Here is a 12,500-nt window from a genome sequence, read left to right as displayed (position 1 = left end):
CTTCTTTTTCTCTCCATATCTCACCTTCTTCTCCTCTTCCCCTTTCCCCCCTTCCTCTCTCTTTTCCCCTCCTTACCCTACCTCCGCTTTTTATTTTTCTCTCTTCTTTTCTTCTTTGTCTCTTTTTTTCTTACCTCCTTCTCTTCTTTCTTCTCTTCCCCTCCCTTTTCCCCCCTCCCTCTCCCCTTCTCCTCTTGGCCCTTTCTTCCTTCCCCCTCCTTCTCCTCTTCCCCTCTCTTTCCTACCCCATTCTCTCCCCCGAAATAAAACACGGAACCTGTCCTCCACAACCCAGTCTTTCTCTCTCTCTCTATGTCAGTCTCTTTATCATTTTTCCGATTTCCCCTCCGGCGTGTCTCCTGCTCCCTTGGGACTTCCAGGAACATGATTTGGGAAGCGCCGGTTATTTCATTATCTGTTATTGGTGTTTAAATGTGAACTTTTTTTTTTTTCATTTGTGTGTATGTGCACGCAGGCAGGGGGAAATACATGAAGATATGCAGTGAATTGTCATCTCTCATAAATATAAATCAATTTACAGTGAATTCTCATATCCCTTAAAATTCTATCGATACAGAAAAGTTCTCATACCTCAAAAAAAAAGTCTATATACAGAAAAGTTCTCATATCTCATAAAACAAAAAATATTAATGTACTGAAAATTCTCATACCTCACAAATTGATTCACGTGAGGTATATAAAACCACATATACACTATACATAAACAAAACACAACCTAAATATATCCACCAATACATAAATAATAGATGTACAGAGACGCACATCCACACATATTATTCACAATATCCACACGTTAGTATGGAAATACAAATCTTGAAGCAAGAGAAAATCTACAAAGATTATCTTTTTTTTCTTTATCTATCTGTGGCTATCTTTCCCTTACTTAACCATTTTTTTTTTCCTACCATTTTTTCTCACTTCTTTCATTTCTTTTGTCTCTTGCATCTTCCTTTCGTTTTGTTTGCAATTTCCCCTTCTATTAGTATCTTTAATTTTCTTTCTCGTTCCTCCTTTCTTCCTTCCCCTGTCTATCTTTCTCTTCCCCTTTTCCCCCGTCCTTACCTCCTTCCTTCCTCTATCTACTTCCTTCCATCTCCCCTTTCCCGTAAATTCCCACACTTCCCTCCTTCCTCTAAACTCTTCACTTCTACCAAAAAGAAAAAGAAATATCACAAACAAACAAACAAAAAAGAGAATAATAATAATTACTACTACTACTTCTAATACTACTAAAACTACTACAAAACTACTACTATTACTACTACTACTACTAAAACTACTACTACTGGTAATAATAATAAAAATAACAGTAACCATAATAATAATAATAATAATAATAATAATAATAATAATAATAATAACAACAACAAATGATAACAATAATAATAATAATAATAAATAATAATAACAATAACAACAACAACAACAATAATAACAATAATAATAACAGTAGAAAAAAAAAAAAATAGTAATAACAACCCTAACAAAACGAACACCACCACCGCCAGTATCAACACCAACACCAACACCAACACCACCACTACTCACTCTCAGCCGTGAGTTTGTTGCCGACGCACGTGATCTTGAGCTCCAGCCTCCCGCGTCGCTCGGTGTGGTCGCATCCGCACAGGTTCGGCACGCTCTCCGTACACCGCCGGTGCACGTTCATGTTGCATGCTGGGGGGAGAAAGGGCGAATCGCGTCAGGTGAGGCTTGGTGGACGGGGAGAATGGGGGAGAAGGGAAGGGAGATGGGGGAGAATGGGGGAGAAGGGAAGGGAGATGGGGGAGAATGATGGAGAAGGGAAGGGAGATGGGGAGAAAGGCGAAGAAGAAGGAAAAGATGGAGAAAATTGATGAAGTGGAGCAGAAAGGAGAAAATAATGAAGAAGTGGAGAAGAAACGAGAAAACGGTGAAGAAGTCGAGGAAGACGAGGGGAATGCTGGAGAAGAGGGAGAAGACGGAGAAAAGGATGAAGAAGTGAAGAAAGACAAAGAAGTACTGAAGAAGTGGGGGAGGTGGGGGGGGGGGGATAGCAATAAGCATGGTAGTGATGAAGGATATGAATGATCTGGAAAAAAAGAGAGGTAATGATGTGAAAGATTGAACAAATGGAAGATGATGCGGAGGAAATGACAAGGAACATTGAAGAAATACAAAATACAAAAGGTAATGATGACACCTGTGGATTTTTTTTTTTTTTTTTTTTTTATCTATTCTTATATCTACGATTTCTTTCTGGAACATGAAAGAAAATTTGATACAGATTTTACGCAAAAGGACCGCTGGCCATGCGAGTCTCAAAGACAGCAAGCGTAAAAGTATTAAATGGATTTCAAGACAAGGCGCCTTACCTGCAGCTAAGATCAAACACTTCCAGAAAATGGGGATATACATATAACAAATCAAATATCAGATGATTTAACAGTTTCAACGTGATCAAACCCTCCCTTGTATGTACGCTGGTTCAAACACACGCACACCCAGGCACGCACGCACACACACACAGACACACACACACACACACACACTTAACATCCCCCTCCCCCCAAAAAAAAGGACTTCCCAGAGAAATCTTCAATTCTCCAGTTTTCTTTCTCCTCCAACTCTTTCCCACAGTTTCACGCACCATCCATCATCATCCATCATCTGGCCAACATTATCCTTACTGTATCTTTCCCGAGATTTTTTTTTTTCTTCTTTTTTTTATATAACAATGTCTCTCCCTCATTATGCTTTTACTTGAGGTTTACTATAGGCCTCTTTTCACTATACTTCTAAGTACATTTCTATCAGCTTATGTTCCTCATTTTACTATATCTCCTTCTTCACATTCTTTCTTTCCTCCTTCCCTTTATCGCTTATTCCCTCCTTCCTTCCTCCCTCGTTCTCCCTTTTCATCGCCTATTTCCTCCTTCCTTCCTTCCTCTCTCCCTTATTCTCTCCTCCCTCTCCCTATCGCCCATTCCCTCCTTCTTCCCTCTCCACCATTTATTCCCTTCTCCCTTCCTCCCTCCCCACCATTTATTCCCTCCTCCCTCGCCTATCCTCTCCTTCCCTCTCTCCATTATCCATTCCCTTCTGCCTCCCTCCTCTACCGTTCATTCCTTCCTTCCTCCCTCTCTCCCCAATTCTCTCCTCTATCGCTCATTCCCTTCTTCCTCCCTCTCTTCCTAATTCCCTCCTCTATCGCTCATTCCCTTCTTCCTCCCTCTCTTCCTAATTCCCTCCTCTATCGCTCATTCCCTCCTTCCTCCCTCTCTCCCTAATTCCCTCCTCTATCGCTCATTCCCTCTCTCCCTCTCTCTTCCCATCTCCAACCGCCGTCCTGTATATCTCCCGCATCTCAGTCCTCGCAGCATCTCCACTGAGGTGATCTCCGCACTCTCGAGGTTATATCTTCTTTATCCTCTTTAGGTGAGCGATAAAATATTATTTATGATCTAATTCTCTCTCCGAATCTCTTGTCTTTCCTCTCTCTCTCATTTTCCCCCGTCCTCTTCATCTCCTTATCTTCCCTTTGCCCTATTTCACTGTTGCTGTTTTTCTTCCTTACCTCTCATTTCCTCTTTCTCCTCATCTCACTCCGTAATGTCCCCTTAGAAATGACCTACATTGACCAGGGGAATTCAGCCGGGGCCATAGCGTCCTTGGGGAGTGCGGGGCCATAGCGTCCTTGGGGAATGCGCGGCCATAGCGTCCTTGGGAAACGGCGCTGAAGCGAAGCCCGTCCTGCAGGCGAGGCTGAAGAAGGCGATGAAGTCTAGACAGAAGAAGAAAGTCGACTCGACCTTGGGTCATGGGCGACAGCAGCGACGTTTGACCCGAGGCGACCTCCTTGGCCGAGGCTGGCACTGCCTTCGAGAGGCCGTATGGGCGCAGCAAGACGCCCTCGGGGCTAGGGTGTTGGCAGCGAACATCGTCTGACGGATCTGCAGGAAGAAGTGTCTTTGTGTGTGCTATGATTTTTTTTTCTTCTCTTGTTTTCCTTTTCCTTCTCTTCATTCCCCCTTTATCTTTCCACGTTCTTCCCTCTGTTTCTCTCCCTCCTTTCTCTCCCTTTCTTCTTTCCCCTCTCCGTTCTTCTTGTTCCTTTTTTCCCTTTTCCTCTACGTTTCTCTTCTTTTCTCTCTCCGTCCATCTTCTTTCCTTCCTCTCTCCATTCCTCTTCCTTTCCTTAGACGTTATACCTTTTCCTTTCCATTCCATGTTCTCCTTCCGTTCTCTCTACGTTCCACTCCTTCATTTTCTTCTCTGTTCCTCTTTTTTCCCCTTCTCTTCAAGTTCCTCCTCTTCCTTTTCTTTCCACGTCCCTCTTCTTCCTTTCCTTCATCATTCCTCTTCTTCCTCCCACTTCCTCCTTTCTCTCTCGGCCAGAAATCCCCCCCCCCCCCGCCAGTCTCCGATGCAAGACGCGCATCTCATCCCGCCTTCTTACTGCACAAAATCTCCATTTCTCTTCGTGAGTTTTCTCTCTACTCTCTTTATCAGTCTACTCTTATTCTCTCTACATTTATCATTCTCTGTAGCGTTTATTACAAACTTCGTACTAAAAGTAATATTATTTTCTTTTTTTTTTGCCGGCCACTTCTCTCGTTCAATCTGTATTTAATCTCCGCTCTCCCACGTTTTTTTTTCTTCTTTTTTTATTCTTACTTCTTTCTCTTCCTAAAGCGATCAAACTCGACCAAAAGATGTTTTCCTTCACGTTCACTTCTCGTATATTCTCATCGTCTGCCTATAAACCGCATTTTATCTTCCTCAAGATTCCCTTCTATCTATATATTTCAAAGATCCTTACCACTTTTTTTTTTTTTTACTTCTCCTTTCTCCTCTTCCTCTTCTCTCTCTTCTCGTTCTATCTTCTATTCCTTTTCTCCATTAAGATCTTCCCTTAACACGACCGTTTTCGAATGTGAAGACTTGTTGCCCCATCATGACAAACCCTATCTCTTGCCTCCAAACATATACTCCACCCACGGTAATGTTGACTCGCTTAGTGGCCTCTCCTAATTCTACCATGCTTCCTACGTGTCTCAATCACCATCAACACACCGCCTTCCGCCCTCCTCCTCTTTCTCCTTTACTAATTATCCTATCTTTTCTTCCTCCTCCTCAACTATCTTCACCTCCACCTCCATCCTCCTCCCATCACCTCCATCTCCAACCTCCCTCCTCCTCCCTCCACCTCCTCAAACTCATCTTCCTCTCACCCACCTCCTTTCCCATAATCTCCTCTGTTTGCACCACTGCCGTCCTTCCTTCCTCCTCTCCTCCACCCTTGCCATCTCTGGCCAGATAATAAAGAGTATTCACCCCAGCGGGCCTTTTCAACGTTTAAGAAAAAAAAACTTGTGAAAGGAGGGTTGTTGAGACAGGAAGCCCCTGAAAGGGAAAGGACCGATGAGCTCATGACGTATCTTGGAGGAGAGAGGAGGAGGAGGAGGAGGAGGAGGAGGAGGAGGAGGAGGAGGAGGGGGAAGAGGGGGAGGGGGGGAGGGAGGAAGGGGGGGAGGGGGGGAGGAGGTGGAGAAGGAAGGGGGGAGGGGGGAGGAGAGTGGAGGAAGAGGAGGCTGGGGAGGGGAGGAGGGAGGAGGAGGAGGAGGAGGAGGAGGAGGAGGAGGAGGAGGAGGAGGAGGGGGGGGGGGGGGAAGCAGGAAGAAGAAAAGGGGGGAGGGGAGGAGGAGGAGGGAGAGGAGGAGGAATGGAGGACCGGGGGGAGGGAGAGGAGGAGGAGGAGGAAGAGGTGTAGGAGGAGGGAAAGAAAAAGAAGAAGAAGAAGAAGAGAAGAAGAAGAAGAAGAAGAAGAAGGAGGAGGCGGAGAGAGGTATGGAGGAGGAGGAGGAGGAGGAGGAGGAGGAGGAGGAGGAGGAGGAGGAGGAGGAGGAGGAGGAGGAGGAGGAGGAGGAGGAAGAGGAGGAGGAGGAGGAAGGAGGAGGCGGAGGAAGGAGAGAGGAGGAGGAGAAGGAGGAGGAGCTAAGAGGAGGGGGAAGAGAAGGAGGAGGAGGGGAGGAGGAGGATGGAGGAGGAGGAAGAGAAGGGGGGGGAGGAGGCGGAGGAGGAGGAGGAGGAGGAGGAGGAGGAGGAGGAGGAGGAGGAGGAGGAGGAGGGGGAGGAGGAGGAAGAGAAGGGGGAGGAGGGGGAGATCCAGGCGGAGCTTTTATTGTGCTCTCTTCTTTTTTTCTTCTTCTCACTCTCCTCTTTCCTTATTCTCTTCTTTTATTCTTTCGCCTTTCCCCATTTCACTCTTTCGTTATCCTCTTTCTCTTCTTCTCATGCTTCTCTCTTTTCTAACTATCTTCTCCTTCTTACGTCTTTCCTTGTCTTCTTGGTGTCATTCTCTCTTATTCTGCTTCTTCGCTTTTTTCTTTGCCTTAACTAGCCTCTCTTCTATTTCTTTTCTCCATTTCTCTTTTCATCCACTTCTACCTCCATCATTCCCTTCTCTCCTCCTCCTCCTCCTCCTCTCCTCCTCCTCCTCCTCCTCCTACTCCCTCCTCTCCTTCCCTCCTTCCTTTTCTTTTTTTTCTCTTTTTTTCTTCTTCTTTCTTCCCCTCTCCTCCTTCCTTTTCCTTTCCTTCTCTCTTTCTCTTTCTCCTCCTTTTCCTTCACCTTCTCCTCCTGCTCCTACTTCTTTCTTTCTCCTTCTCCTTCTCTTTCTCCTTCTCCTTCTTCTTCTCCTCCCCCTCCTTCTTCTTTCCTTTCCCTCTTCCTTACTCCTCCTCCTCCTTTCTTCCTAATGAACATAATTATCCCTTTCCTTGACTCCTCGACCCCAAGGATAAAGAAACGTCCCTCAGGGTTTTTCTCTCTGAATATATCTAATCGTCCCTTTTATCCGACCCTTGTTCGGGGCCCTCTACGCAAGGCTTCACTCTAACCCCCTTTTTCCTCCCCCTTTGGGTCTCCTACTTACACCCCTCCCCCCGCCATAAAAAAATGGTAATAATGATTTTTCAAATTCGGTCTCCTACTAACATCCCCTTCTACAAAGAAAGAAACAAAAAAACAAAAAAGAAAAAAAACAAAACTTACGGCCTCCTACTAGCATTCCCAAGAAATAAAAATAAATAAAGAAAGAAAGAAAGAAAAAACTTTCCGTCTCCTACTTACACCCCCCTCAAAAAAAAAAAAGAAAAAAGAAAAAAAACTTCCAGCTTGCGTAAGTCCCAGGTTCCCTTCCCTGATTGACTCATTCAACCTGTGGAAACCCGACCTACGTCTAGCACTTGGCACTCGAGGACCAAAGGCGAAGAAGGAGGCGAGAATTTAACTCTGCTCGTCATGGCACACGAGCTAAGCGTTAGTTAGGCGAAAGGAGATCGTTAAGTCCTTTCATTTTCTCGTTTTTTTTTCGTTTTTTTTTAAAGCTTTTCAAAATATCACCCTGTGACCCCTTTTCGTATTTCTAAACGCAGGATTTCTACCATAGATTTCGTTTTATCTTTCTACGTGCATTTTTCTCCGTGTGCTTCGCCTCCTTCTCTCTCTCACTCTCTCTCTCTCTCTCTCTCTCTCTCTCTCTCTCTCTCTGCCTCCCCTCTCCCTCTCTCTCTCTCTCTCTCTCTCTCTCTCTCTCTCTCTCTCTCTCTCTCTCTCTCTCTCTCTCTCTCTCTCTCTCTCTCTCTCTCTCTCTCTCTCTCTCTCTCTCTCTCTCTCTCTCTCTCTCTCATCCACCCATACTCTTTACCGACATCCTAATCCATCCACCTATCCACTCACTCACACCTTGGTTGTCTGTTTCCACTTCCTCTCCCCTTCTGCGTGAGGAAATGAGTTGGCTCTGAACTGCGTGGCCTTTGGAGGAACTCGCTCCGGCTGCCGTTCTTTTGGACATTTCCAAAGCAATATTTTCTCCTGAAGAAACTCGTCTCTCTTGCTCTTTCTCATCTCTCTTTTCCTTTTTCCATTCTCTCTCTCTCTCTCTCTCTCTCTCTCTCTCTCTCTCTCTCTCTCTCTCTCTCTCTCTCTCTCTCTCTTCTCTCTCTCTCTCTCTCTCTCTCCCTCTCCCTCTCTCTCTCTCTCTCTCTCATTACTTCTCTCTCTCTCTCATTATTTCTCTCTCTCTCTCTCTCTCATTACTTCTCCCTCTCCCTCTCTCTCTCTCTCTCTCTCTCTCTCTCTCTTTCAAGAAGGAAAAAATCCACGTGCGCATTTTCACTCCCTTTTGGCGATGCCCTATATTTACCTCTCCTTCGGTAACCCCCCCCCCACCTTCCTCCCCTTGGATATTTTTACTGAAGTCTCCCCTGCCATTACCTGCCCACCCCGTTTTCGTCGTAAATATTGCCTCCCTGAGTAATTATGCAGAGAAATGCCTTGACGTCCACTTATCATCCCTCGGATATTTGGCTGCGGGTATCTCTGCCTGCCGAGGTAATTCCCGTGACGCGCCCTTCCCCTGCAATTAGGTCCCTTGCTGTTTACTCCTGCCGCGTCACCGAGGAATGCGTTCCCCTTGAAATACATTGGTTTTAGCGCTGATTACGCTCTTCCCTTGTCTATTCCATCCTCGTCGCTGTCTTTTTTTCTCATCGTTCTCCTGATTTCTCACTTTATTTGGTCGTAATCTTGCTTTTATTCCATCACTTGATTCCCCTTTCCTACTTCTTAACACCCAAAATTTCTGCGATTCTGTTCGTCCTCGCTTTATCACATCCTCTCTTGCTCCTCCGTTTATTCGCAATTCCTACTCCTTTCCGTCCGACAGCGGAAACGCCCCCTCCCCACCTCCCCCCCCCCCCCACACCCTTTCTTCTGGAACGCCTGCGGACTGATTCGATCTGCATATCTTCCCTTTCGCCTCGTTCCTCGCATCCTCGTTTTACACCCGCAATTTTATCGCTTTTTTCTCTCTCAAATTTCCCCAGTCCCTCTTCTTCCTCTCCCCCTTCTCTCACTTGTTCTCTTCTCCTCTCTCTCTCTACTTCTACCTGCCTTTTTACCAATTCCCTCTCCTCCTCTCTCGCCAGTTTTCCCTCCTTGTCACCCAGCATTCTCCCTCTGCCTCTATTTCCTCCCTCGCTCACCAGTATCCCCCCCCCCGGATCCATTTCACTCCCTCTGCCACCAATCCCCACCATCTGCCATCAGTCCCCCCCCCCCCCCCTGCTACCAGTTACTAACCTATCACCAGTTCCCCCATGCCCTGCCATCAGGATTTTCCTCATTGGCTTTATTTCCCTTTCCCTTTGCCACCAGCATTTTCCTCCCTGGCTTTATTCCCCCCCTCCCCCTGCCACCAGTCCCCCATACCCTGCCACCAATATTTTCCTCCCTGCATTATTTCCCTCCCCCCTCCCCCCTGCCAACAGTATTTTCCTCCCCTGCATTATTTCCCTCCCCCCTCCCCCCTGCCAACAGTTCACTGCCCCGCCACCTCTTTTCTCCGACGCCAATGCTCCCTTTCTCACTCCCCTGGCGCTGCTTCCTAACCCAGTTTTCTCTCCTTCCCCTGTTCTTCCTTCCTTCCCCTTGCCTCTACTTTCGACGTGACTCCCTGTAAAATTCATAACCGTCTTTCCAGTGTCTTCATTTACATCCTCAAGCCACGTCTTACCTGATTTCGAATACGTTTATATTCCAAGTGGCTAATATACGAAATAGGATGATTATCGTAATAATCCACTTATCTAATTCCTTTGCCTTGTTTTGGTGAGTGTTTCTATGTCTTCCATTTTTTTTTATATTACCTTCTCCCTCATTCCCCTCTCTCTTTCTCTTTCTCATTTTCTCTCTAGTAACTCGTCCTCTCTCCCTTCTCCCTTCTCTCTCTCTCTCTCTTTCTCTATCTCTCTCACTTGCATCTCTCTAAACGCATCCCCAATGCTTCCTAACAATAAATATCCCTTCAAGTTTCTATTCTTCTTCCTCCACTACAACTTCTCTTTTGCAAAAAAAAGGAAGAAAAGAGAAAAGAAAAGAAAAGAAAAACCGACCTATTTTCCTTAACCATCCTTTAAAGACCCTTTTTGCAAACTTCTGAAGGGTCATTAAGTCTTCTGCAGACCTGATTATATTTTCCCTCTCTCTCTCCTGCAGGGGGCGTCTAACTTCTTATCACGCAGGGCACAAGGGACCCGGGGAAAACCCTGAGGGAAATGGGTCTTCCCTAAGAAGTGTCGGGAGCGAGGGAGACCCCTAACAAAAGCAAATAAAACTTTGGATAATAACAATCGTCATCGTATTACTGAACCCTTTTTTTTCTTTTCTCTCGATGCCTCTTTCTTGCTTTTTTTGGCTATTTCTTCTCGTAGTTTTGTTATTTCTTCTTTTCGCTCCTTTTTGCGGCCTTCCTTACTTTCATCCTTGCATTTGCTTTTACTCCTTTCATTTCTTGCTTCGTTACTTGTGCCTCACCTGTATTGACCGACAGGATTTTCTTTTAGCTGCCTCTTGCCAGTGTTGACTGAGGAGTTAGTCTTGTAGCAGTCTCTCTCTTTGTTGACTGAGGGGACATTTCCCGTCTCTCTATCTCTCTCTCTCTCTCTTCTCTACTGTCTTCGTCACCCGTATCTTCCTTTCCCTGTCTCCCTCTAACTCGATCTTTTTCTTCTTCTTCTTTTCCGCTATTCCTCATCTCCCCTTCCTCATTCCTTTTCTCTCCCTCTTTTTTATCTCCCTTTCTTCCCTCTATTCTTCCCCCTTTTCTCTCCAGTCTCCTTCCCTTCCTCTCCCCTCTCTCTCTCTCTCTCTCTCTCTCTCTCTCTCTCTCTCTCTCTCTCTCTCTCTCTCTCTCTCTCTCTCTCTCTCTCTCTCTCTCCCTCTCTCTCGTCTCCACCACTCACGCTCTCCTCAAATTCGACATCCCTCTCCCCCTTCTCTCTCTCTCTCCCTCCCTAGATTTCTCTCCCGCGCGCGCTCCCGGTTGACGCAACACAGTACCTTCATATCCTCATTGATAATCAATGAGCCAGATATTCCTGTCATCTTCCTTGAAATCTCGAATTCTCTTCCTCAACAGACACCTTCATTTCTTTCTTTCTTTCTTTCGCGACTCCAATCTGGCTTCTCTCGCCTGGCTGACAATGAACTCCCTTCAATCTTAGCTTCTTCTGCCTGAGACGAAGCCAATCTCTCCGCTGGCTTCGGTGCTGCGCCTCGCTTCCTCGTGGGGGGGGGGGGGACGCTTCAGTCTTAGTAAACAAGAGGACAAGCGCTGAGATCCTTAAGGAAAAGAAGAGTGGGGGGTGCTATCTGTGTATTCGTAGGTCCTTATGTAACATATGCCTTCGATTTTTTAAAATCATATTTATTTTTAGTTTGTCGCAGGATTGTAAATCTTGGTGGTGTGTGTGGGGGGTGGGGGGGGAGGGGGGTCCGAGCTCAAAATAAATAAATTAAATTAATTAATAAACAAATAAATAAACATGAATGGCACATTTCTCTTCGTGTTCTATTTCTGTCTCCGTCTCGTTTATTCGTCGCTTCTTATTTCTTTCCAACGAATTTTGACAAAAAAAAAAAAATCAACCCTTTCCGACTGCCATATCCGGCCTAACAATAAAAATAGCAGCCCACGCCCTAGGAGAGTCATCCCAAGAAGGGCGGTTCCCCGGAGTCTGCCTTTGTACACTCCGCGCCTCCCGCCTCCTTGCAAGGCTTAGGAATCTCGTGATGGATCGTATTAATGAGTTAGTGGTGTTGAGCCGCCATCATTTGTCAGAGCTCGCCGTATCCACGCGGCTTAAGCCCTGATTGGGAGTGACGGGCGCCCCCTCCCCCTTCACCCCCCCCCAATATGATGCCTTTAGGGGGGGGGGCGTGTCTGCGAGGCCCCGAGGCCCACAGCGTCGGGCGAGGCTTCCATTTTCCCGTCTCGCCGTTTGATGTTACTGCGGCCGGAGATAAAAGGCCTCCCTTAAGCCTAAATCAAGTGTGGGCAGCCGGGTGTTGGAAGAATAAAATAATGGGAGGAATTTACATGCTTAACAGAAGACAGCGTAAACCACGGATGGGGAAAAAAAAGGTCAAGTATACCATATATTTTTTTTTTCCCCGCGGTATATTCCGAAGGTCAGAATTAACTAACACTACATGCAGCAATTAAGCATGCTGAAAGTAACTCTACATTTGATAAAAAAAAAAAAAAAGAATTAGCCGATTCATTAACAAATAATAATAATCATCAGTATACATAAAAATATGCCAAGTCCATACATACACAATAAATTCCAAATATCAATAACATTAATACCAACTCTAATAAAATGGCATATTTCACTACCAAGACTTGAGGCATCTCTTCCTAGATCAACATCTATCCGCTACTGCCAGGCGTTCTTGCCTATATATGCCAACTCTGCAAATGAAATAACTACTTATGCCTGCTAATGACGCTGATGCCTTTCTTTGACCTCTAACTACGTCCCTCCGATGAACTCACTTTTGCATCTCTGGCCCTGCTTCATCACGCCATGCATCATGGACCCGCAGTGGTCGCAGAAGGTGGGCGTGGTGTATGTCGCGTCCTCCCATTG

The 12,500-nt window shown here is 45.9% G+C and overlaps 1 protein-coding gene across 1 annotated transcript in view; it reads right to left on the bottom strand.

Moving 5' to 3' along the window:
- The window catches only part of LOC119584565 (protein kinase C, brain isozyme-like), a gene marked incomplete at its 5' end in the record, with an annotated part of 99,199 nt that overhangs the window by 70,349 nt on the left and 16,350 nt on the right, over positions 1-12,500 (bottom strand). The window contains 1 exon segment of the mRNA XM_037933253.1: positions 1,570-1,698. Within this exon segment, the coding sequence (XP_037789181.1) occupies positions 1,570-1,698 (129 nt within the window).

Source organism: Penaeus monodon, chromosome 2, assembly GCF_015228065.2.
Source record: "Penaeus monodon isolate SGIC_2016 chromosome 2, NSTDA_Pmon_1, whole genome shotgun sequence".
Taxonomy (NCBI): domain Eukaryota; kingdom Metazoa; phylum Arthropoda; class Malacostraca; order Decapoda; family Penaeidae; genus Penaeus; species Penaeus monodon.
The sequence above is the reverse complement of the archived record's forward strand: the minus strand, read 5'-3'. Positions and strand labels throughout refer to the sequence as shown.